General features: G+C 35.5%; 1 protein-coding gene across 6 annotated transcripts in view; it reads left to right on the forward strand.

Moving 5' to 3' along the window:
- The window catches only part of fbxl4 (F-box and leucine rich repeat protein 4), a 57,493-nt gene that overhangs the window by 15,807 nt on the left and 13,714 nt on the right, over positions 1-27,972 (forward strand). For 5 of the 6 annotated variants that reach the window (XM_008119145.3, XM_062980463.1, XM_062980488.1 and 2 more), the window contains exons 2-7: positions 1,829-1,969; positions 2,675-3,267; positions 8,098-8,443; positions 12,533-12,777; positions 17,928-18,141; positions 25,743-25,814. In XM_008119145.3, coding sequence (XP_008117352.1) covers positions 2,759-3,267; positions 8,098-8,443; positions 12,533-12,777; positions 17,928-18,141; positions 25,743-25,814 — 1,386 coding nt within the window. In that variant the 5' untranslated portion in view covers positions 1,829-1,969; positions 2,675-2,758. The remainder of the gene's footprint in view (positions 1-1,828; positions 1,970-2,674; positions 3,268-8,097; positions 8,444-12,532; positions 12,778-17,927; positions 18,142-25,742; positions 25,815-27,972) is intronic. The other variant, XM_062980465.1, reaches the window with a different exon arrangement.

Below are 27,972 nucleotides of genomic sequence, written 5' to 3' on the forward strand. Positions count from 1 at the left end.
CACAGAGGGCTCCAAAGGGGCTCTCTTATACAGTTAAGAATGCCTTTTGCAAGGTGTCTTTAGTCAACCACATTATTAACTCCAGAAACTATCATAATGAATTTATGCTGCTGGCATTATGAAATTACTAAAATACCGATACCCTTTTTACTTCCTACTAATAGAACATAAATCCTATGAAACCTTTTTTGAAGGAGGTAACAAGAGCTTAATTTTTACAATTAAACACATTGATCCTACTGGTATTCATGCAAATCTGGCTTCCAAAGAATCTTCTGCTTTTGGAAGGGAAGTGACTATGGCCCCTTCTACACAACTGTATAAAATTCAGATTATCTGCTTTGAACTAGATTATATAACAGTATAGACTCAGATAATCCAGTTCAAAGCAGATAATGTGGATTATCTGCCTTGATATTCTGGATTATATGGCAGTGTAAAAGGGCCCTGTGTCATAGATGTTGAGAGAATTGTAAAGACAATGAGTTGAAGCCCAACTGATGCTGCAGTTTTATGTACTCTTGTTTGGAAATCAGTTTTATTGGATTTCGTGGTTTGCATCTCACTAAGCTTAAAACAAATATAAGTATTTCTCAAAAATTAAAGTGGGACCAATAAAATGATTCATTTTCAGAGCAGTTCTCTGCATGTATACTTAATAGGACTTCTTAGATAATTAAATATCATACTCTATTTTGAGTCCGGATCAAGACTTATACAGTAGAGTCTCACTTATCCAAGCCTCGCTTATCCAAGCCTCTGGATTATCCAAGCCATTTTTGTAGTCAATGTTTTCAATATATTGTAATATTTTGGTTCTAAATTCGTAAATACAGTAATTACAACATAACATTACTGCGTATTGAACTACTTTTTCTGTCAAATTTGTTGTATAACATGATGTTTTGGTGCTTAATTTGTAAAATCATAACCTAATTTGATGTTTAATAGGCTTTTCCTTAATCCCTCTTTATTATCCAAGATATTCGCTTATCCAAGCTTCTGCCGGCCCGTTTAGCTTGGATAAGTGAGACTCTACTGTACTTAGTAGTGTTAGTAGCTGATAATGCAGACTTGTAAATAAACCTTCAAGTGTATTCATGTTATATGGACATTTCTTGATTAAAATGAACTGTGTCTGAAAAGTCAGAGGGGCTGGCTGGCTGACTAGGAATCTCATGACAGTTTAGTTTAACAAATACTGAAAAAGTCCCCTTAATCAGTCACTGTATTAGCATCTGTTAGAAAAAAATAAGGAATTTAGCTTCATTAACTGCTGCCACTGATAAGGGTATGGGTATGCTGGTCAGAGAACTGAATATGTTTTACCTCTAGATATGCTATAATGGATAACCATGCCCTAGACCAGGCATGGGCAAACTTCGGTTCTCCAGATGTTTTGGACTTCAACTCCTACAATTTTTAACAGCCAGAAGTCCAAAGTTTTCCTATGCCTGCCCTGGACTGATTTTGAGACTTCTGAATACTGTTTTTTTGTTAAGCATAAATCTCTAACATGTCAAAGATGTTACCCGTAGCCACCCCATTTATATTTTTCTGCTCTTTTATTGAAGTTAGAATTTGAATATAGTAAGGGAGACTGACACAACTCAGAAAAGTATTCCTGTGTATAATTCCTGGATCTCAGAACCCATTTTATTCTGCATTGTGCTCCAACTTCATTCCTCTTGCTCCTGCCTCTAAGAACATTTCTGTTTTCTTCTGTCATCCTAGGGGATCCTGCTTTTGAATTTTTGCTAAAGCTTTGCTGAAATTATTGAGCTAAGCCTGAAACTGGTTCATTTTAGGTTTTCCTTTCCTTTCTTAGACAAATCAGCATGGAGTTCTGTCTCTGACAGTGTTGTAAGGGCATAAAGACCAGTATTGCCTAATGGATATATGGAACAGAACAAAGATTTGGTGGATTCAAGTGATAATGTTTCTGAAGTTTACTGATTTTTCTGTTGGGGTGAGTGTCTCGAGTCTTTGCTGATAGATTTTCTCCATGAGCTGCAGGCAGACATGATTGAGAATTTTAGTCAAATTTTATCAACTTCTTTTTTATATTTTCATATTAATAGTACACAGGTTTTGTCTCAGGCTGGATCTACACTGCCAAATAATGCACTTTGAACTTCACTGAACTGCATTATATGGCTCTACATTGACTATATCATGCAGTTCCAACTGCATTATTTGGCAGTGTAGATCTAGCTTCTGTGCATGTGACCACCACATATACACGTATTGTAGTAAAATCAGGAAAGAACTTCATGTGGGCTTAAATACATGTATGCACACATATATAAGTCTAGAAAATTGTAGTAAAAATGAGTTCTAAAGTCTCTGTTTGCACAAGGTATCATAAACTTTGCTCTAAAGAGAGTTCAAAATGCTACTGATGAGTTTACTTTGATGCCTTTTCCTTATTTCTACTGTGAGAGTGATGTAGAATTTTTAAAACCTTTGTCTTCATGGTTTACTTTCCCAAATACATTAAACACTAATTCTTAGATTAGGTATTTTAGTAACTATTTTCCCTATGAGATATATAATATTTATTGATTACATGCTAATATAAAACTGACAAGCTGTTGTCAGTAAAAATAACTTTCTTCTTCAGTTATCAAATTTAGGAGTTAATTAACTGTACTTTGTTTTTGCTTTTATTCAGGTTCCTTGGTGTTTTTTTAAAAACATAAAGTTTTGATGTGTGCATCTTAAGGATATCTAATGTCTAGAAACAATATTTATCTGGATGTCGCCAGCATTTCCCATGTTGACAGTTCTGAGCATGTTTTACTATATTTGCCTTCGGCGCCAAGCTAGGACGGCAACAAGAGGAGAGCAAATGACCAACCGGCGAGCCATTGAATCAAACAGAACCTTACCTATTGATGTTGAATTAGTCCAGTATGCCAAAGAAGTGTTGGATTTCAGTTCTCATTATGGTAGTGAAAACAGCATGTCATATACCATGTGGAATTTGGCAGGAACTCCTAATGTGTACCCTAGCTCTGGTGACTTCACACAGACTGCAGTATTTAGAACTTATGGAACATGGTGGGAAATGTGTCCTAGTTCACGGGCACATTTTACAAGGACACCACCTGATTTCCACAGTCAAGACTATGTAGAACTTGCTTTTGAAGAACAGGTTTATCCTACTGCAATCCGTGTCCTGGAAACATATCACCCTGGTGCTGTCGTTAGGATTTTGGCATGTTCTGCAAGTCCCTATTCCCAAAACCTCCCTGCTGAAGTAAGGTAATTATCCTTATTTTTTCCCCATGAAAATTAAATGTTGAAATTAAAATGTTTTTCTTTTTTAAATGCTTCTTATTTTGTTTAGTTGTATGAGCAAGGATTTATGCAGAAGCATAAAAACATGACTAAGATCACATTTCTACTTAGTGACAGGGAAAGGAAAAGGTGGAATGCTCTAGGCTTGGAGAGTCTACCAATTGTACCCCTTTGAACTTTGAACTGAACTGACACAAAACAACACTCAATGCTTTGGGATGTTTTGAGCTTAGGGCAGAATGGCAATTTGTAAGAAGATTTCATCTTCTGCTATTGTTATGTTGTTTTGATTTGTAATTAAATCAGAGTTCTGTCAGAGTAGGTTTCTGTATTACATTGTTAGAGAGCGTACTTGCTATTGCATGGTTACATGCCAGGGAACTCAGAAGCTTGGTGAGGTAGTAAGGATGGTCCAAAGCCTTATACCAGTCAGTCATTTGCTTTGCTTTGTAGAGTTCACTTTAATTTACATTCCTGCTTTTTTCACAGCACATTAAATTATAGGTATCAAAATACAGTTAGACTAGGTATAATATTAAAGCACAGGTTAAGTTAAAATAGTTTGAAAATGTGTTGTGCACTTTCATTTCCAACTTATGGAAACCCTAAGGCTTTATTGGCAAAATTTGTTCAGAGTGAGGTATGCATTTGTTTTTCTCTGAGGCTGAGAAAATGTGACCTCCCTAAATTCACCCAATAGATTTCCATGGCTGAGTTGGAATTCAAATCCTGGTCTCCGTAGTCATAGTCCAAAGTTCCAGCCACTTTGTCACACTAGCTCTCAGTTTGAAAATATTTCACTATTATTTTTGAAAGCTACAGAAGTATAGCTAAAAGAGGTCCCATGTAGCCTCCCTTGAAAGGGAGTTTGTGGATTCAGCTATTGAGAAAGCCCATCCTTATCATTTCAATTCTCTGATGATGGCATTGATAGAGAAACATATTGCAAATAGATTAAGATACTGGACAGAGTTGGAATGACTGTTTTTCTTCTATGCAAATACAGTGGGGAAATTAAACATTAAAATTTAAAAGTGTTATCCATGGTTGTTAAATATCCAAGTAAGCTATCAGTATTGCATGTTAAATATTATAGCACAACATCACTAATATTTACAGAAAATCTACATCACTGTATATTTAAAAGACATTTCCCACTTCTGCTCTCAAAATAATACCAATATATTTTGTTTTTCTGTTTCTCAGTACTAGTGAAAAAGCAGAAGATATCAGGTTCAATAATTTACATTTCCACAATCACTGTTTAGCAAGCCAGGAAAAGACTTCTGCTTGAGACATGTAAAAAATTGCTGCCGGTTAGAATGGTGTGAGATAGTGAAAATCCTGTTGGATGTGTGGTTTATGTATAGGACTGTATTGTAACTTCAGGATCTAATTAATTGTGGCTTCTGGCTTCTTTAAAAAAATGTTTCAATATGCTTGAATCTGCAAAGTTGTAACCATATATGTTAAATTACATATATGTAAAGCTGGTTATAGTGCATATTAGCTGAAATAGGTGGCTGCGAGGAATACATTTCACTTCTCCCTTCTACTTGTGTGTATTGTACAGAAAATGTTGATGGGAGCATTTTATTCAAGCTGAATATTTGATGAAGTAGAGTCCAAAAGAATGTTTAATGTAGAAATTGAAGCCCCTAGATATATTTCTTTATTTCATATAACACAAATATTCTTAACATATTTATTCATAGATCTGTCTTGGCTTGAGTATCTTGTTACTCAGATAGACTTACATAAATGAAAGTTTCATCCTCAGATTTAACAGATACGTAAAGAATTGTGCAAACAATTGAGTAAGGAATTTATTAAAGCAGTGCAAAGATTTAATAAGTACTGCTTTCTTCAGCTTGAGGCACTGAATTTATTTCATTTCCTGACATCTTGCAGTTGTGTTGGATGAGTAAGATTCCGTCTTAAGATTCTCAATCTACATTTTAATGAAACTTTTCTAAACTTCATGTGTGCCAAGTTGTTTTTTGCAACATACCATACTGAAAGAAGATGAAAATTCATGCACATATGCATCCTGTAAGGCTATCTGCTTATGTGGAGAGTTTATTTATGATTTTTGACACACACACTTTTTGGATATGTTTTTAAAGCATTCAGTTTCTGCATAGTCACATTTCCATATTCTTGTGGTACTACAAGAAAGGGATGTGGTGTGGAGATCCATACAACCTTGCTGATTGGTCTTCTGCAAGTATTTAAGATAATAGGAAGTCTTACTAGATCATGCCAATGATCCATCTATTGAGCATCCTGCATCCACAGTTATCAGTGTCTAAAGTATGATGGCGGTAGTTTTACCTAGCAAATTCAGCAGTTTGTGACAGTTTCCTCACAACCATCAAAACTACTAACTTTTGATAGATCTTCCAAAGATAGGAGAAATAGTCTAATCCCCCTGTAAGAATTAGACATAACAAATGACACAGAGCTGCCCCAGGCTACAGAAACCTTATGTCTATTCTCTTTCATATGTTTTCTTAAGTTTCCAATATGTTCCCTGGTATTGTCATGTGAGTTTCTGGGTTTCTAGAAGGAGGATTCATTGAAGTAATATAAAGTGTGGAAGCTCAAGGCATGATAACATATGTTTACAACACGAAGATGTTACATGACATATGAGAAGGCACAAGGCTGGTGTTTTCAGGAATTGTCTGCTATATTATGCAGTATCTACTTCCATTCTAAGATTTTTTAAAAACCTGAAGAAACTTCAGGTGTTGCAAGGACTTTTACTCCTAGCTCCTGTGATTCCCCAAACCTTTCATCTTATGTTATTTTATGCAAAGATTTTAGGTTTTTGTGAATGATTCTGTTTCTTGAATAAAGATATTAATTCTCAATAAAGTTGGTGAGCAGAAGGGTTGTAGGTGAGATTCGTATGTGTAGTTGCAGCCAAAATGAAATAGGAAGAATGATGTTTTTGCTTCACAGGTTACACGTGAAATAAACTTTTCTGTTTGTGTAATCTATAACTGTTCTGTTTGGTCAATACATTTAATTTTTAATTTGCTTTTATATTTCCTTCATGCTCATGAAGCATGTGTTTTGCTAGACTGTCTAGTAGTTTTTGCCATCATTGTGTAAGAGGTTTTGTTCTAGAGTAGTGTTTCTCAAACTCTGCTCCTCTAGATGTTTTTGGACTTCAGCTGCCAAAATTCCTAAAAGCTGTAAGCTGGCTGGGAGCTGAAGTCCAAAACATCTGGAGGAGCAGAGTTTGAGAAACACTGCTCTAGAGGACACCTATGAAGGTGGTTCAACACAAAATCATAAATTTACCCCAGATATTTTAGTAACTCGATTGCCCAGTTCTCGAGCGCAAACTCAATGACAGAATGGAATAGAATAATCAGAACACCCACAGATATTGGAGTATTATCCGTTATTCACATTATAAATGCAAACACGATTTTGAAAGACCCTCCAAACGGTGTGGTGCATAATTAGGATTATCAAGCAAGGACTTTTTTCCGCTTATCTGTGGTGGCGGATAGCACAAAATTATTTATGGATTTTTTTTCCTAATCAGCTATTGTGTTAGGGTTAGTGTATTTTATGCCCAAGGCTATTATTCCAATGTAGCCCAGGGAAGCCAAAAGGTCGGACACCCCTGCTCTAGAGTGAGCATGAAGTCCTGTTGTGTAGAAGGAACTTTGTATTGAATACCAGTCTTCTCAATGATGGCCACTTAGGTGCTGCCAGAATAAATGGCTAAACAGCTTATTTATCATAAAGCCATTATGTCAGCTCTGGAACCCACAACTCGCTGTGTTGGCTGTGGGTTGTACAGTAGAGTCTCACTTATCCAACATAAACGGGCCGGCAGAATGTTGGATAAGCGAATATGTTGGATAATAAGGAGGCATTAAGGAAAAGCCTATTAAATATCAAATTAGGTTATGATTTTACAAATGAAGCACCAAAACATCATGTTAGACAACAAATTTGGCAGAAAAAGTAGTTCAATACGCAGTAATGCTATGTAGTAATTACTGTATTTATGAATTCAGCACCAAAATATCACGATATATTGAAAACATTGACTACAAAAATGCGTTGGATAATCCAGAACGTTGGATAAGCGAGTGTTGGATAAGTGAGACTCTACTGTATTTTGATCTCGATAGTCACTTGAAGTGGCTATTGAAATAGCTTTGTGACAGAATTAAAGCATCTTTGTTTCAAAATATTGGCTGTCCCATCAACCTTAGTTCACGTAGAACGCCAAGAGTTCTGGTGGAATAGATTGTTACCTGTTCTGCTTAGTTATAGGTTGATAAGTATATATCCAAGTGGGAAATGCAACAGCAAATTTCTAGACTGCATACTACTCAGGAAAAAAAATTCACCATTTCAAAAGTGTAAAATCCACAGCCAATGGGTGAAACATACAGTAATGTGACCATTATCACTTCATGATTCCAGCCATGTAATTCTTAAAATGATCTCTTTAATTGTTGTCTTCTCGAAATAATCTTTACTATCAATTATTCTACCCAGACCTGTAATTTATAAGAAAATTATTTGTCAAATTGTTGTCTTCTCGAAATAATCTTTACTATCAATTATTCTACCCAGACCTGTAATTTATAAGAAAATTATTTGTCAATTTTAATGAGTCAGAACAACCAAGGCTGCTTTATTTCAACTATGTGTTAAATTACCTAATGCCTCTTTTGTTTTATTAGTTCACAAATGAACTTAGTATTGCAATAAAGGTATTTATTTTTCATACTATTAATGTTATATATATTTTTATAGGTGGGAAACCCTTTGGTCTGAGCCACCTTCCAAGGTGAATTCACCTCAAGCACGTCAATTTATGCCTAGTATCAAACAGATAAACTTTCCTACAAATCTAATTCGACTGGAAATGAACAGTTCCCTTTTGGATTATTACACTGAATTGGATGCAGTAGTTCTACATGGCTTAAGAGAGAGGCCTGTGCTTTCACGTAATACTTCACTTATTGATATGAATGATCTGGGTGATGATGAGGATGAAGAGAGAAACAACTGCACTATGGACAGCCTTAATAAACAGTTCAGTGCTGCTGGCTTCAGGGAATGGACAACTAATGGATACTTCGATAAATTGCCTTACGAGGTAAGAAAAATTAAGCTTCTTGTTAGGATGAGATAGAGTTGCCATATCCATTTATCCTGGGTCCCCCTGGGGGAGAAGAGCGGTATATAAATTAAATAAATAAATAAACAAATATATTAAAAAATAAATTTATATTACAAGGGCTCACTCTGCCTAATGGCTCATTCTTGGGCCTTACAATTCCATGATTTTTCATAAAATCTCACACATTTAGTATATTTTAGTAAATTGTATGTTCTTTTCACAGTATTATACAAATCCAAGTGTTTTTTTTCAAAATACTAAAAATCCAGCATTGTTGCTATTTACTATCAGGTCAGCTTTTATTTATGCTGGCCCTTTGAATTAGGAGCTTCAAAGAAGTCATCAACAGCTCTTCTGAGGTCTTTCAAACTCAAGGCAGTGTCTTCCTTGATTTCAAACTGTCTGTAATATGATTTCCTTCTTTTCCTGCTGCTTTCCACTTTGCCAAGCATTCATTTCTTTTTAGTGTCTTATATTGTCTCATGACATGTCCAAAGTACAATCGCCCCAGTTTAGTCATTAAGGATTTAAATGAAATTTCAGCCATGATTTCTTCTTTGACACATTTATTTGTTTTATGGCAACCCACAGTATTCATGAAAATCTCCTCCAGTACCACATTTCAGATCAGTTGATTGCTTCCTGCCAGTCTTCTGCATAACCTAACTTTTACATCCTTGCATAGAACATGGTTTTTTTTTTTGGCATTTAATCATATATCTTGAGGACACTTGAAGATCTTACGTAGTTCTTTAATATCTGCCCTTCCAACTCATAGCATTCTTCTGATTTCACCTACTTTAAAGTTATGTAATTCATCTATGGTCATTATTTTTCTTTTATTTTTAAACTCTAACCCTGCTTTTTCACTTTTTTCTTTGACTTTTATAAGTATTGTTTCCAGACTTCGCTATTTTCTGCTAGTAATATAGTGTCATCTGAATATCTTAAATTAATGGTGTTCCTTTTCCCAGATTTCCCATCTCCTTCCTCTGAGTCTAATTCTGCTATGTGTGGTATGTTCTGCATATATATTAAACCGATGTGATAAAATGCAGCCATGTCTGACCCTCTGGTCAGTGGGAAACCATTCTATTTCTCTATTTTTTCCATAATAGTGGACTCTTTTCCAGAGTATGGGCTAAGCATCAGAACAATAAAAAGCTGTGATACTCATATTTCTTTTACAGTGCTTCATACTTTCTCATGATCTATGCAATCAAAGGCTTTTGCTCTGAGTATAAATGAATACATTTTTTTCTTAAATTGTTTGGTGCACTGTACCAAATGTTTGCAGTATGATCTTTAATACATCTTTCTTTTCTTGATTCAGCATGGACCTCTGGCATTTCTTACTCCACACATGGTGAAAGTTTTTATTCTAAAAGCTAGAGCACCACTTTAGTTGCAAGCAGCATTGATGCAATGGCCCAGTTGTTACTATGGTGCCTGGTGTTTTCTTTCCTGGGGGAGAAGTCCCCTTATGGGAATGCATTTGTAGCATTTCCGGTTCATGGACCATTGTTTTGTTTTCCCTATTTGTTGGCAGGTACAGGTGTCTCCGAGTTACAAACATCCGACTCCTAGTTATGAACAGGGGTTAGATAACAGAGTGGGAAAATCTACCTCTAGGAAGGGAAATTTGTTCCGGTAAGAGTTATCATGGGGAAAGGGTGTCTCTGCTGAAGCTTTATCACCAATCTTTGTGTCTATGACAACACAAAATTATCAAAATCCAATTGTCACAGGGACAGAAAGTGAGGTGAAATCTTCTGAAGAGGGGCACAGACAGCACAACAAAAGTTACAGGAGCATTAGCCCTTCCCCATGCTATCCAAAACTAAAAAAAAATTAGCTGGAGTTAACACTTTTTAAATATACTTGTTCCAACTTACACACAAATTTAACTTAAGAACAAACTTACAGAACCTGTATTGTTCGTAACCCGGGGACTGCCTGTTGGGTTCTCTCTCTATAGTTTGAAACAGCTCTATCGATATGCCATTTGTTCCTGGTGATTTATTTAATCTAATTTCTTAGGAAGAGTCTTCAAATTACTTTCTTAAATCGTGACTGTACTGTGGAAATGTTATTTCTTAAAGGAATATATCACATTTTTATCTCTTTTGTATATTTCTTCAGGTCTTATTGTTTGTCATTAAGTGTTAGAAGAGTTTTATTTGTCATCCAATGAAGCAGTTATTTCTTTTTTTAATACAGAGAGATCTCTCACCAAGGTCACCACCCAAACCTGCTTCTGCCCAGTAGCTTCTCTTCATTGTATTAAGGTGCTTGGACATTTAGTTTGACTCCTTTCTAAAAATTGTTTGACTTTGAAATCCTACTAGTGGTGATGCTTTGCCTCCCAAAAGATAGGATGCTTTGCCTCCCACAAAAAGAACTCTTTAAAATGATACATCATTTCAGAATTGTGCAAAATGCTTTTTAAAATAAGTATGTTTGTGTATTCACTTGACTTTACTATAGAAGAAATAAATCCCAGTTTGTAAAATCCTTTTATTTAGATCATTTAATAGTTAAATGAACTCACAATTTGTAGCATTTTTTTGAAGGATAAAATGTTAACATTTGAAGTTTTCCATCTGTTACGATTACCATTCATCAGGGTCTTTATTAAAACATCTCTGTAGTTTTTATTCAAAAATTTTGTCTGAAGTTCTTATGTAAACTCATGATTAAAAAAAAATACATCAAAAATAAACAGCAGCTATTTTTGCCTCCTCCCCATAATATGTTATAACCATAATAAGTTACATGTTGCTGCATGTTATATGATTAGTTCTCAAATGCAGATATTTGGAGCGTATTCTTGAACACATAGTTATTACAATATCAAAATATGCTTTAAAGTAGAGTCCGTACGTACAGACACACATATATATGAAAAGCAATATATGTTAAACATCAGGCTTTAAACTAGTAAAGATTAATGGGTGTTAGCCTGTGGGCTGGAACCTTTTATCTTTGTTTAATTGAAAATAAGAAATTACTTCGCATACATCCTAATTTCATAATCTTAGTGACATTTCATTATACTCTATTCATTTCAGATGCTTTGAAGTATAACATTTAGTCTAAAGTGGGATTAATTTTTCTAGTGTCAATACTAACAAGTTAAGAGATTTTGATCTCGCATACAGAGTTAGTTGTGAATGACTTATCAGATGCATTGATAATGAAATCAGTTAAAAGGGATATTATTTCATGTTTCATAGGATTACTAACTAACCAAGCTATAATAGAGAACTTCCATCTCCTAACTTGATCAAGTTCCATCAGCAGCACAAAAGCATCTATGACTATTGTTTGGTCCACATTCAAATAAGCCATCTAAAGTCTTAGAAATTTTTTGACATTAACATATAATCAATATTCATAAATGTAGTTGCTGTGGTAACAAATAAATAAATAAATAAGAGCTTTAATAAGTGCTTCATAATAATAGTTAACTTGATTTTTAGCTGTGTATTTTAACTTTAAGTAAGTTCTTAATATGTTATACTTGAGTCTTGGTTTTGTATCAGCATACAAAAAAGTCAGGTGGTTATTCTGAGCAGCCTGTAAATGGGTGGTATGCATTTCTCTTTATATTTATCAAAATCAAGTTCCATTAAGTTTAGTAGAAGTGACTTGGGCATACATATATCCAAAAAACATCAGGTTGAACATGCCATATAGTGGTTATTTTTTTTTAAAAAAAATAGCAGATTTATGTACATACATGGGGAAAGAGGCTTTATCTATGTGAAGAGGTGTAACTTTTAAATTTTGAAAAATGAATTAGAGACACATCAATTTAAACAAATCTTAAAAATAGAAAACCAGTGTTTGAAAAAATTAATGTCTGATGGTTATAAACTTTAAAAAGTAGGAGAAACCAAGTGCAAAATAGAACAATGACTGGGAATGCCATTGACCCAAACTGTGTAATAGTTGAAATGTAATAGGAAGGGGAGTGTCTATGTTAAGATTAATTTAACTAGAATGTAAATTACATTTAAACATATAATAATCAGTCTGATCTTTTTTGTGTTTTGAATTCAGCTTATCCAATTGATTTTGAGTCACCTTACAGTTCCAGATCTATGTCGACTATCACAGACAAGCAAGCTACTATATCAACACTGTTGTGACCCTTTACAATACATTCACCTCAGTTTACAGCCTTACTGGGCAAGGATAAATGACACAGCACTGGAACACCTCCAATCTCGCTGTATCCTTGTCCAGTGGCTGAATTTATCTTGGACTGGGAACAGAGGAACCATTTCGCTTTCTGCCTTTAGCAGGTGAGTGATGATACATTGTAATGAATATTAGAGCTACAATTCAAGAGGGCTCCAGGGTTTGGGGATGGGAATTGAAAGTCTTTCCCCTTTCTTAAGATAGTCTTGGTTTAACAGCAGTAGTTCACACAGAGGTTTTGATAGATGACTTTGCAAATTTAAAGTCACTTTTAATATAGATTGATAAAATGGTATGTTGGAGCAATTGGATGATACTCTAGATCACAAAGAGCATCATCCTACTGCTGCTCAGGTATGGACAGGTTCAGCTTGTCGTTAAGTTATTTACTTTTAATTTGAGATCCTGAATTGTAAGGAGACTGCTTTTTCCAGGATCACTAAAATAAATAAAAAACTAAAAACAAAAAAGCAACTTTTTGTAAATAGAAAATTGCTTTGTCTCCTGTAGTTCACCATAGTATCAGGTAGGCATAAAGAACTCTTATAAAAAGAACTGCGAAAAGGAGGCAATAAATAATAATAATAATAATAATAATAATAATAATTATTATTATTATTATTTATTTTTAGACCACCCTATCCCCCTAGAGGAACTCAGGGCGGTTTCCAACATATATGGCAAACATTCAATTCCAGCAAGGAGAAACATACAAACAAATTACAACAAAGCAAATCACATCAAACAATATATAAATGATCTAACTTTAAAACTTAATAACAAACAAAAATAGCACAGATAAAACTTGAAAACCCATTTAAACAAATGCATAATATAAATTTATCACTAGGTAAAGCAATTAGAAGTTAAAAACCTAAAGAGAGTTAAGGTGATTTGCCACAATGACCAAACGTACTTTCACACAACAACTAATTCTACTTTAACTGTTATGATTCCATCCATGAGGCAGTAGAACTGTCTGAAAATTGTAAATATTCTTCCTTAAACTGCACGTCCCAGAATCTCATAGGATGGAAACATGGAATCATAGTGCTATAGTATGAAGGGACTCAAGTACTGCAATAATCAGATACTCAACCTTGTCTTATATAAAAGTGCTATGTAATTTTCAGAAATGACCTTTGGGGAGTAAATGTCACAATTCTAAAAGACAATATTCTATCACTCACGTTTTTCAATTTTTTGGAGGAGAAGGATTGAGGGGAGAAGGATGAGAAAAAAACGTATTTATCCTTGAATATTTTCATTTTCTGGGCCTTTAAATTTCTAACTAGATGTAGCTATCCTTTTGCTTAATTGTAGCTCATAGTACACGCTCACAGGCCTCAAGGATAAAAAATGCTGGTCTTCAGTAGAGAAAACTGTTAATGCGGTCATGTTTTCTCTAAGGCTTTCATGGCTGGAATCTCTGGGTTGTTGTGAGTTTTCTGGGCTGTATGGCCATGTTCCATGTTAATTTGGGAATGGACATTCTGGAAATAGTGGAAGTTGGAACTACCATTTGTAGTTTATTAATGGTTTAGTTGCCTTTCTTAATCTTTAGCAAGTATAGACTTAAGAACAGTGATGTGTTATTTGCCCACTGAATAATTCTTTTGAAAAAATCTGCCGTCTGAAAATTAATTCCTTTAACATTTTATTATGCTACATTCTACAAATTGTCTTATTAAATCTGACTGAAGTCACCAACGAGTAGATTGCCTTGAGTTTAGCTTTCAAATAGCATTACTTTGATTTTAATATATGCTTTGAGGTGGGGGTTAAACTTTAGTTTTAAAAACTATGGCAAATAACTAGTTTTTGTTAATATTTCTGAAATATTAGTATGACTAACTCTAAAGAAATAGAACAAATTAGAATAGTGGTCTAAGAAATCTGGCAAGCAAACATTATATTACCAAGAGAGGTTAGAATGCTTCAGGCATGTGAACATCCTGAGGCAAAGCTGAAGGTAATTTAACTTATTGATAATGTCCATCTCCATAGGGCTAAATAAGAATGTGATAATGTTTAACTTTTGGGTATTATGAAGTTTCCTAAACTTTTGTACTTGTGCTGAAAAGGGGAAGTCTGAGATAGGGATTTATATTTGAATACAGCCTATTTTATATCCACAGCCACTGGTGCATTTTACTGAATTATTAAATAGGGTTTTATCATGTTTTGTGTAAAATTGTTATGTACATTTACATTGTTATTTTATTTGGTCACATACTGTTGTATTTTATGTGTGCTGCACTTTTGTGTGCTTTTGTGAGCCGCCCCGAGTCCCTTCGGGGAGATGGTGGCGGGATATACAGTTTTATTATTATTGTTATTATTATTAGGTAAAATGGGACAGCAAACAAAGGTATTAGGATATCTGAATAATTTTCTACTGCTCTATCTGAGAATGTGACATGTGAGTAAACAAAATCCATAATTACATTACATGTAAGAGGATGAAATCCATGCTGTCACAAACTCTGTTTAAATGCTTTGGGAGCAGGATATAATACATCTGAGTGAAAGTACTACTGTTCATATGAAAATAAAGCTTTCTTTATTGCCAACAACATTGTAAACTGAGTTCACCCAACCCTTTTCTCTGTTCTTAAAAAAAGTAGCAAAATGAAAATCAAGCTTTGGCAAGTGCATACTTATAAAACGGTTTTTGTTGGGAACTATGGCCGGGCTCCCATCATCCACAGATTCTGTGTCCACATATTCAACAATCCATGGCTTGAAAATATTTTTTTAAATCCAAAAACAGACTTAGATTTTGCCATTTTTATAAAGGGCACAATTTTACTTCTGCATTGTATATAATGGGAATTGGGCTTCCATGCATTTTGGTATTTGTGGGAGGTCCTGGAACCAAGTTGATACAAAGAGCCCACTGTATTCATTTCATATACTATTTATTTTGTTGTCCAGAAAGTTGGGTTATTCCCTAGTATTTTTACATTTTACAAAAGCATAGAGTTACCTGATTTGGCCTCTACAATTTATGATGTGATGACCAAAACGAGTACTTTTTTGGCTTCACAAATGTCAATTCTTTCGCTGAATTAATTTGAAACTAATATTTTTCATTGAAATTAAATATATCCTAGCACTTGAAGATTTTTCCCTTACCACTGGTAAATTATATTAGTTCAGAAATGAATAAGGATACTCTAAGAAAAGTGTATCTTTATTCTATTTTGCAAATAAAGATATATACAATGATATCACTCCATGCTCTCAATTCTTGCCACTCTTTTCCTTTTCACTTCTTGGTTTGGCATTGTTAATCCAGGAAATCTTCCATTAAGCCTACTTTTCTTGAAAACTATGGTACTAACAGCAGAAGAAATTCTGGCATGTTTTGTTCTGGATAAATGTATTTCTCAGTTTTAACAAAATAACAGTACACTATGATTAAAAGCTTCCTGAATTAATAGTAGTGTTCCAGGAAAGGGGCAGTATAAGCAAAGCTAGCTACATTATTAATCCAAAGTCTATATTTAAGTGGACTATATGTGCTACTTACTATAAATAAAAGATATGTAATTATTTACCTATTCACAGTTGTCCAACAAAACTGTTGTTAGTTATTTCATGTGTTTTCCCTAATGTAAAACAGCACATTCCGTGACATTTTCTTAGCTTGTGTGTCTATGTGTGTGTGTCTAACTACTTTTTATGTTATTTTTCCTGTCTTTGTTATTCTTAATTTGCTTAATAGGAAATAGAAGTATCAGCATTCAACCCTGTAACTCATGTAAAAATAGAAGGCTGACTGTCTTAAGGCTGTTTTGGCTTTAACTACTAGAGCATTTAATGTTGATTTTGATTAAAATTCATTTGATTAGCTTGTTATTAGTTGATTTTGCTTGATTTTTGTCAGTTAAAAAATTTAGGTAGCACACCTGTTTTTAAAGAGCAAAATTTCTTATCACCCCCTTTCCCCCTGCTCTTCCCAATACTCCTCATATACCGTGTTTTCCCGAAAATAAGACAGTGTCTTATATTAATTTTTGCTCCCAAAGGTGCACTATGTCTTATTTTCAGGAGATGTCTTGTTTTTCCATGAAGAAGAATTCACATTTATTGTTGAACAAAAAATGAACATTATATATTGTACAGTAGTCGTCATCACAAACCAGCATAACCAGACAAACTGTGAATTCTTGTTATTACCATTATTTCCATGTACAACACTCTATGGTACATACATTTACCAATCCCGCATACTCTGGTGTTCTGTTTGGCAGGCATGCTTCCAAACAAAAACTTTGCTAGGTCTTACTTTCAGGGGAGGCCTTATATTTAGCAATTCAGCATAACCTCTACTAGGTCTTATTTTCTGGGGATGTCTTATTTTCGGGGAAACAGGGTATGTGCATTCAGATTGTAGGAATTGGCTCATTATCTGGGTGGAGCCCAAAAGGAGGCCTAGACAGAGAATGATAATCCATTTGGGGGGTGGGGGGGTGGGTTGAAGCAGTAAAACCATTTCCCCTTATTTTCCTGTTATTCCCTCCACTCGTGTTGTCGTCATTGAAACAACTCTCGCTTATGACATGGGAAGTTGTGTGTGTGTGTAGGGGGCAATAACCAGTGAAAAATGGGGGAAATGGTTTTTTGGATTTTTTTCTCCCCTTCCCCCATAAAATGGACTGTCCTTTTCTGTCTAGGCCCTCTTTTGGGCTCCTTCCGGATAATGGAATAGTACCTAGACCCCTATTCTATGGAATTATGTTGGCCATCTTCCTCACTGCTTCATTTAGTACCAAATGCCTACAGGAAACATATTCGACATAGCTATTAACATAAAATTGTATTTTCATATTAGCATTAGTCTAATCTGATTGATTTACAGATGTACTAATAACTGGTTTCCACTGTACACACACATTCGAGCACTTGATATTAATTCTGTAATGCATGAAATGTATTTTAACTTAGTTCAGGTATATCGTGCTTTCCGAATAGAATTCACCTGTTGCAGCCGTAACATCAAAACTTCACTCAGATAGTTAGGCAGCTTTCTCTTAGAATCAGGAGTTGATTGTGCTTACCTTTTGGTTCTCTGGGTTCAGTTATTGCTGCACTAATGAGATTCCTTATTAGGTATGCATAACTTTGCTCCTGAGTTACCGAGACATGGCAAGGGAAATTACTTGGTTTTACCCAGTTTATACAAGCTATTGCAGACAAGGACACTTTTTTACCAAATTAATTCACTTGAGAATATGCTTTTTTACAGGTTTATGAAAGTTTGTGGTTCGGAATTAGTGCGCCTGGAGTTATCTTGTGGCCATTTCCTCAATGAGGCTTGCTTGGAGGTTATTGCTGAAGCTTGTTTGAATCTTCAGGAATTAAATCTCTCCTCCTGCGATAAACTACCACCTCAGGCTTTCAACCACATTTCCAAGTTACATAACCTTACACGGCTAATTCTCTATCGAACGAAAGTAGAGGTAGGAATAATAATGTTATATAATACTTGGTAAAAGTTGAATTTACAGTAGCATTTCAAGAACATAGTAAATGTTTATCAAACATAAAGAAAAGGAATAGAAAAATCAAAATATTTGGATTTGAAGGGAAAATAAATTATGCTGTAAGTAGCACATACAGTTTGGCACTGGCTAGTGTGGATACATTCCTAGTTACCACTATGCATCACATTCTTAATGTGTTTTATCATTGGTGTGGCTTGGCCTTGTTTGCTGGAATCCTGGCTGTTCTTATGCTTGATATTTGAGATTTATTTCAGCAAGAGTTAGAAAAACATGTTTTGAAATGTATGGAGTGTCTTGGACTTGGCTTGTACTATATTTCATCATTCTGGCAGTTCTGTGTCTGTCACAGCAACTGCACTATTTCCTTAGTAAATCACTAACAAAGGCATTCCAGTCTAATATTATATTGTAATAATGTGGAAAATATTATTTTGTGAAGAGCTTCACCTTTCTTCCTCATTAGTGATATCAAGTGAAGTTTCATTGAAGGAGGAATCCAAATGTGGAGTTTGTTTCCAAAAAGTATCTGTCAGGACACAGACTCCTCTTAAAGGGCCACACACAATGAGTAAAGATAACAAACATTTATTAAATGATATTCTGAACCTAGGAAAACTTAACTTCAGTGTTCCTGGTAAAGGTAAATGTCTTTGCTTCAAGAAAAGGCAAAAATGCGACAACAGAAAATAATCCGGATTATCCTGCCTGATAATCCATCTTAACTCCAGCCAAGAGTTCACTGAAACTATAGTCACGCCAAACTATGGCACAGGAAGCCAGGAGAGGGCCAAACACACACCCGTAGCGAAAGCAGGCGTCACCGTTGTCCAAAAGCCAAACCGAATCCAGAAACCAAAAGAGAGCCAACCGCGAGTAGCGAAGTCGCCGTCAAAAGCCAAGCCGAATTCAGGGACCAGAAGGAGAGCCAACTGGGAGTAGCGATGCCGTCGCCAGGAGCCAAGCCGAATTCAGTAGCCGAAGGGGAAGCCAGGAAATGCCAACCCAGGAACAAGCGATGCCGTCTTCAAGAGCCAAACCGAATCCAGGAACATGAAGCTGTACAGCCAGGACCCAAGCCCAACAGAACAGGCAGCGACAACCCAATGTCCAAAATGACACCTTGCCTTCTGCAAGGAGTCTGTACTTCTAACTCCACTTTTAACTTACACCTCGTTATCCGACAATGATGAGGCCTTCGCCCTGTCATCATTATCCACAGCTGATCTTGATCTCATACGTGAACCTCGCCCATCATCCCTCCAGTCCCTCCATCTTTGTTCAAGACTTAGATCTCCCCATGTCCCTGATGTATCAGTAGCTTGCCAATCCCCTGATGCACTCCCAGGAACTGGCTCTGCATACACATTTACTTGAGTCCAATCTGCAGCACTTTCCATCTCACTCCCAGACCCATAATTCCCAGAAAAACCCTCAAATGTTTCCTCTTCCGTGGGAGCAGTGAGTAGATCCTGGATCTTCTTACTTTCCCTTTCCTCATGCTCCCAAGTTGACCTTTTAGTTCCTCTACTCTCTGTTAACCCATCTTTTTCCAGCATTGACTCTTCATCGCTAGAGAACCCATCAAACGTTTCATCCTCAGAAGGAGCCATAAATATTTCCTGGACCCGCTTTGCTTGCTGTTCCTCATCAAACACCTGCTCACAATTAGCCCTTTTCCTCCTGCTACCAGTTCTACTACTAGTAGTAGTATTGCCCCCTGGCCCAACTACAATAGTATCACATCAAAAAAAATCGAAAATGAGTTATAAGTGGCAGCACATGGTTGGCAGGGAGGAGAATATTATGCATAGATCAAAACGTATCAAATCACTTCAGTACAGGGGTATGGAAAACTGCATTTCATAGTAAAATAATACACATCTTCAGCATGGTTTTTTGATTCCTGTAAAATCTGTTTAGATGGATTTGGTACCTTTTGGAAACAAACTCCACAATGTGTAACAAAGTTTTTAATGCTCATTTCTGTTTTGTCTGTCATTTTATTACTTGCATATATACATGAAAATACTGCTTACATTTTTCAAACATAAAGAACTTTGGGGTTTCCAAATCTTATTAAAAGTACAGATTGGTTATCCGTTATCCAAAATACTTGGAACAAGAAGTATTTTGGTATTTAGATTTATAATATATACTTATACATAATAAGATACTTTGGAGATTAGACCCAAGTCTAAACACGAAATTATGTTCTATATACATTACATGTGTATCCTGAAAGTAATGTCATAAAGTACTTTTAATAATGTTATCATTACAAATGTGTATACATTGAACCATCAGAAATCAAAGGTTTTACTATCTTGGCCACCAATGTGGACAGTTTTGGATTGTGGAGCATTTTAAATTTCCATATAAGGGATATTCAACCTCTGTGTGAAAGCATAATGTTGTAGTAGAGCCAGTAAGTAATGTTGCAAGCAGTAGTATGAGTACCAGAAGGGGGGAAAGGGCTACTCGCGAGCAGGTGTCAGATGAAGAACAGCAAAGGAAAAGGATCCGGGATATACTTATGGCACCTACTGATGAAGACACATTCGAAGGGTTTTCAAGTGGCGGGGAGTCAATGAGCGAGGAAGGAGATGTGGTGAATGGGAATAGAGGCACAAAGGGGGTTACTCGGGAGCAGGAATCAGATGAAGAACAGGAGAGGAAGAAGATCCGGGATATACTTACTACTCCCACAGATGATGAGTTGTTTATAGGTTTCTCTGGGAGTGATGGGTCTGGGAGTGATGAGGATGGGAAGACCACAATGGATTGGACTAAGGTACAAGAGATAAGGGATATATGTGCAGAGACAATCTCTAGTGACACGTTTGTGGGGTTTTTGGGACATGAGGATTGGCAAAGGGGAGATACATCTGAATTATGAGGAAGCCTAAGTCTTGACAAGAGATGGTGGAACTGGAGAGATGGAAACAGGTTCACGTGTGAAGACAAAGACAGCTGTAAGAGATGATGATGGGGTGGAGGTCAGCTCATCATCGGATAATGATGTGTAAGTTAAAAGTAGGCTCTGAAATGGGGAATCTTTGCAGAAGGCAAAGTGTTGGTTACGTATTTGTCGCTGCCTGTTCTCGTGTTGGGTTTTGGTTCTGCAACCTGGAGTTCGTGTTACCTGTGGATCTTCGACTTTGACTGACTTCTCGTGAGTGTGGTTTTCTTCTTTCCTGGATTGTGGACTGACTTGACGACGACTTTGTTTGACAGACTTGGAAACGACGTATCCTTTGGCTTCTTCGGCAACGACTCTTGGACTACGGCTGGCTTTGGTAACTCCTTCTTGCAGTTACCTCTTTGTGGGCAGTGCTGTCTGTTGGAACTCTTGTGTACAGCTCTGCTTGTTTTCTGGTTACTTTGACTGCTTTTTTATTGCAGTTTTTCCTCCTGTTTAACCCGGATTATTTTCCATTTGCTTTTGGAGCCCAGTTTGGGTAAATTCTTTGAGTTTTGGCCAGAGACACTGTAGCTAAGTGTCGCGGAGCTTTTGTTTGTGTTTTGCAATAAACCTTTTGTTGGACTAAATACTGTGTGTGGCTCTTTAAGGCCTCTGTGTCTCGACACATAAGATATATGTATAACTCATGCATTTTACCTTGTTTAATAATGTGTGTTATGTCGTTATGTAATGTTGTGTTGCTTTTATGACTGTAAACCGCCCTGAGTCCCATCCGGGAGATAGGGCGGTATATAAATAAAGTTTTATTATATTATTATTTATTTTGTTTCAGACTTAAATCCCTGACTTCAATTGCTATTTCATTGTTTGTTTTCTTTTGTATCCACATTTAGGCAGTATGCATAGTCAGTCATTTCTGTGGCCAATAGTGGATGAATTTTCTTCTTTTTTAAAGAATAGATTAGAAGATACTTAGTCCTTTGTTTAAACAGTCCAGCTGTCACTTCTCTTAATAAGATGCAAGCTGTTACCAAAATCAAGATTGACTAAATCTTTAAATTGCAAATAATTACTTCTTTAAAGCTTCTTTAAGCACTTTATATAACATATGATTTTGTTTCAGCCATCAATGTAACCTATAAAGTTTTCTAAATTAAGACCACCATTATATGCAGAAGGTTTTTGTGCTGGTGGTCCTGGTATTTGCTGATACATGACTCTTTAATCTCTTATTCACTGAATATGCATTCACAGCATACTTTTAGAATTAGTTGGCACTGATGCATTGAGGTGCACAATGGACAATACAAGTACTTTGTTCATAGTAACTTCACAATGCACATCATTATTTTGATTTGTGTGTGTGTATTATCTTGATTTGATGCTTATCTTGATTTTCTGTTTCCACTTTTTGCATTGAAACCAACACAATATGTTCATTAAAGCTACTGAATCCACAATTCCAATACTTTTTTAACATTTGAAACAGCAGCATTTTATGTTTTAAAAATTAAATATCAACTCACACTTCTTGCAATTTATAATCCAACCATTTTAGTTTAGTTTATGTTGCTCTTGAAAGTTCATAATACATAACAATTTACAGATTCACACTTGCCACAGCTTCTGTTTGTATATTGGTATATTTTCTGCATATTCGTTTTGAAAAGGTGACATCTTAGAAATGGAATTGAATTAGATAGTTCAGATATGTGCTTTACCTGTCTGCATTCTGGTGTTTTAGGCATGTGAAACATGGGCTCATATTTGTGGAATCTTTGAATACTTTTCTTCTTCAAACTATCCTGAAATATCTCCTCACTGACCCAAAAGGATTCATATTTCCAACAACGTAAATATGTTCCTTGGGGGGGGGGGGGGGTGTCTTCCAAACAAAACCATATGGGATCTACCGAGAATGGTGAATGGTAAAGATTCCCCCATTCTCGTTTGTTATTTTTTTCTATTTGCTGCATATTGAGTTTTCATTCTATTCAGAATGTTCAAAAGAGAATGTGTTGATTTTCCTTGTGCACCCTCTTCTTCAGCAGAATTATACTTCTGTTAGTCCACCAAACAACTTTTTCCTATATTACTGTGCTGGTAGCAGTTAACAACATGAGGAGGGAAGTGGCAATGGAAACCTGTGGTAAGCCACACAGGAGATTTCTGTAACCCATATGCAACCATAAACCAGAGTGCTGTATATTTTCCTCTTAACAAGGCAAGGCTTAGAACATTTTACTAATTCACTAGTAATAAATAGTAAGTTGATGGTTGCAAGAACAGAGTGACCTTGGCTTTGACTGAATTCTCACAATTGCTTCAGGGAGATATTGGTTATACACACCATCAGTCCTCCTTTTTTGAAGAGAGCCTTTTATTCCAGTGTGCATTCTGTCAAAATTTAGTTCTGAAATTTTTCTTGTTGCTATGTATCTTGAAAGGTATTTAAAAGTTTAAGATTAAGATTTTGACAATAATTTCTCAAAATCTGGTATGCCCAGACTGTATGTTATAGCGCATAATAAGGCATGTTCTGACAAAATGATATACTAGATCTTGCTAATTATTGTGTTGGTGTATGTGTACATTTAATGCTAATGTGTTTTAATCTGTTTTAAGTTTTTTGATTGTTTAATCTTTTTTAACTTTTGTATTTTGTGGTATTTTAATGATATTTTTTTTAAATTTCTTGTAAACCACGTTGAGTTCTGAACTAGAAAAAGGCACAATACAAATAAATGCAATAACCTTAAATAATAATGGTAATGATCGTTGCTAATTTGTTACACTGACACCAATAATGTTTTCCTGTTAAATGAAGAAGTATTCCAGTAGTTGATCTTTGAGTTTTCTCTCCTTTTTCTCCTCTCCCTGTTCTCTCTAGAGACTCAACCTATTCACTCATCATGTCTGTACATTAAACTATGCTAAATTAGTACTCATTTGTGTCATTAATAATCAATAAATCAATCATGCATAAAGACCACAGTATTAAAGAGGTCACAGAACAGAAGTTTGAATATTGAAATTCATTACAGTGGTTGCTTTCAGAAATGGTGAATAGCTGCAATACATTTATTAAGATTCCTAGTTACCTCTGAACTTACTATGTTTTAACTTGCATATAATGTAATGCGAAAGTAGAAATTATGAAATGATATCACTGTTCTAAAGGGTTATGTAGTGAAGACTGTTTTCTGATTAAAGAGTTTAAGCAGGACATACTCAGATTCTTGACCAATCAGATATTTATCTTCTGTAAAAATTCTCTTCAAGCTTCTCTAACTACAGTATTAGAAATCTAGCACATAAATGCAAACTCAATATGTTATGATAAAATATTACAAATAGAAAATAAACATATACAGTAGAGTCTCACTTATCCAACACTTGCTTATCCAACGTTCTGGATTATCCAACGCATTTTTGTAGTCAATGTTTTCAATACATCGTGATATTTTGGTGCTAAATTCGTAAATACAGTAATTACTACATAGCATTACTATGTAATGAACTACTTTTTCTGCCAAATTTGTTGTATAACATGATGTTTTGGTGCTTAATTTGTAAAATCATAACCTAATTTGATGTTTAATATGCTTTTCCTTAATGCCTCCTTATTATCCAACGTATTTGCTTATCCAACATTCTGTTGGCCCGTTTATGTTGGATAAGTGAGACTCTACTGTATATCTAAAACAGAAAACAGAAGTAAGGCATTTTGACGTTTTACTTAATTCTATTTCTTGTTCAGTTATTCTTTATCTGCTCATTAAAGCATGTCTGTAAAATAAAAGTCACACAGAGACTTTCATTTCAAATGCACAAACCTGTAAGCAAGTCTTAACTGATTCAGTGTTGCTACTCTAAGTAGATGTACATATGAAAGAAGTATTTCAGAAATATATAAATTGCATTTTTGTAATTATATTTCGCTCGAGTGTGTATGTGAATATGAACACTCATTCCAAACTCAAAAGAGCTGCCATTACAAAGTACATCTGAATATCTGTTTTATTTTTTAATGATGTGGCACTTCAGTACAAACATGCTTAAAATGGCAGCAGCAGGACTGTACACTGCACATTATACTTGTTCCCCTATGCGTGTTACCAATGACAGGTGCTCAATGATTGTCAGTATCCTTGTCAGCAAGCACATCCTGTGACATTAAAGTCGCCAGCTCGATCCTGATGCAGTGAGACTGTATTGGCAGTTCCATCAGACTGTAGCTGATCACTGAATGTCAGAGATGTTGCACTTTTCTAGGATGTCACCAGCCCTCTGTGTTTTTGGTTTGGCCTTGTGTGTTGTTTGAACTTGCCAGACTTCTAAGAGTTCTCCTGAGGGAAAAGAACTGATAGGTCATGGGAATAAAGGTGTCTTCGGGGCATGCAAAACCACATCCAGAGTGACTTATTATATAAAGGCTTGTAATGATTACCTTGACTCCAAGCCAATCAATGGTTAGAGCATCTGGGGACTCATTAAATGGCATTTGTGGTGTCTGTTACCTAGGTTTTGAGCTGAATTTCAGGGAAAGTGGTGACAGCCTTTAATGTCTAATTGACCCTTTCTCTTTGTGTTTGCTTTCTATATTTGCTTCTGATGTGTTCCCCAATGGCAGCAAACAGCATTGCTCAGCATTCTCAACTTCTGTTCTGAACTTCAGCACCTTAGCCTGGGTAGCTGTGTAATGGTAAGTTTTTTAAAGTATATATTTTTGCATAAGTTACCAAGCTCAGTTACACAAAAATTAACCACTTTTTTCAACTCCTCTCATTATACTAACCGACTTCTTAAAGAATCATAAAATAAATGTATGCCTGAAGTTCTACTTGCTCTTTTTTATTACAAATTTAACATTACCTTCCTGTATATGGTTCAGCTGTCTTTGAAAACAAATTACCATAGACATAATTTTAAAGTTACTTTTTGTCATGAATTTGTTAAAATTTGTCAGATCATTTAAAGAGAGAGTGAATGTCCTCATGTCAATTTGATCAAGCAGGCTTGACATTTCTGCATTTTCTGTGTCCATAAAAATATAAATAAAAGCTACATTTTTGCTGCCTTAAAGCCTATACTAGGAAAAAGGTGGAATATTATTATATAAATAAGACAACTTGTGTGAAACATATAACCACAGAAGAAATTAAAATGAAAGAAAAATTTGTTTTAGATCTGGATCACAAAAACAGTAGAATGTGATTACGTTTAAGTATAGCTTCCTGGAGATTATGTGGTAGTTTTTACATGTGCTTATGATGTTCCATCATGTTCCATCCAGATTTTATTTTATCATTATTGTTATTATAATTTTTGAGATGTCCTACCATTTGATGTGGCTTTGACAATTAGATTATCAGAGCTTTATTCAGATTAAAGGATATCAAGGCCAGCTGTGCACACATTGGCTAACTAGTTTCCATGTCCATCAACAGAAATTGAGTGCAACTTCACTTTCCCCCTCATTTAGTATAAATGAAGCCTACCTCAAATGCGATTCTGTTATGTGCTATTTCTCTGTACCTGCTTGGGGATTCACATGGCTTTCTTGGAATTTGGTCTCTGGTTCCTCTGCCTTTTCTAAACCCATCTTGTACATCTGGCAACTCTCACTCCATGTATTGCTGGAGTTTACCTTGGAAGATCTTGAGCATTACCTTACTGGCATATGAAATAAGTTCCACTGTACGAAAGTTTGAGCATTCTTTAGCATTTCCCTTTTTGGTATGGGAATATAAATTGTTTTTTTTCCAATCTGATGGCCATTCTTGTGTTTTGACAGCATCATCTTTAAAGATTTTAAATAGTTCAGCTGGGATCCCGTCGCCTCCTGCTGCCTTGTTATTAGTAATGCTTCTTAAGGCCCATTCAACCTCACTTCTCAGGATGTCTGGTTCTAATTCACTCACCACACAGTCAAAGCTATCCTCAACATTATCTTTCCTATACAGATCTTCTGTATAGTCTCGCCACCTTTTCTTGATCTCTTCAGCTTCTGTTAGATCCTTGCCATCTTTGTTTTTGATCATTCCCATTTTTGCCTGAAATTTACCTCTGATGTTTCTATTTTTTTGGAAGAGGTCTCTTGTCCTTCCTATTCTATTGTTTTCTTCCACTTCCATGCATAGTTTGTTTAAAAATAGTTCCTTATCTCTTCTGGCTAACCTCTGGAATTGTTCATTTAATTGGGCATATCTCTCCCATCACTGTTTCCTTTTGTTTTCCTTCTTTCATGGGCTACTTCCAGTGTTTCAGCAAAGAACTATCTTGCCTTCTTTGATTTCTTTTTTTTTGGAATATATTTTGTTGCCACCTCCTGAACAATGTTGCGAACTTCTGTCCGTAGTTCTTCTGGGACTCTATTAAATCTAGTCCCTGAAATCTATTCTTCATCTCCATTGCATATTCACTAAGAATATTTGTGAGATCATATCTAACTGGTCTGTGTGTTTTCCCTAATCTCTTCAATCTGGTTCTAAATTGTGCGATAAGAAGTTCGTGATCTGAACTACAGTCAGCTCCAGGTCTTGTTTTCACCGACTGGATGGATGTCTGCCACCTTTGACTGCAAAGGATGTAGTCAATCTGTTTTCGGTGTTGATTATCTGGTGAAGTACAAAATACAGTATTTGTTGATTTCTTCTAATTTTGTAAAATAATATTTTATCCTAAAATATTTAATTCATCTACTTATATATCAAAGATCTAGCCACTTCTTGACTGTTTTCAACCTGGGGTAGGTGAAACATTATGGATACTTCATCCCATTTATAGTTTTAATGATAGCATATTGTTCAGAAGGCAAAATGAAAGGCGTGAAGTTGTAGCAGACATGTTGCCAGTCACAA

This window comes from Anolis carolinensis, chromosome 1, assembly GCF_035594765.1.
Source record: "Anolis carolinensis isolate JA03-04 chromosome 1, rAnoCar3.1.pri, whole genome shotgun sequence".
NCBI classification, from domain to species: Eukaryota; Metazoa; Chordata; class Lepidosauria; order Squamata; family Dactyloidae; genus Anolis; species Anolis carolinensis.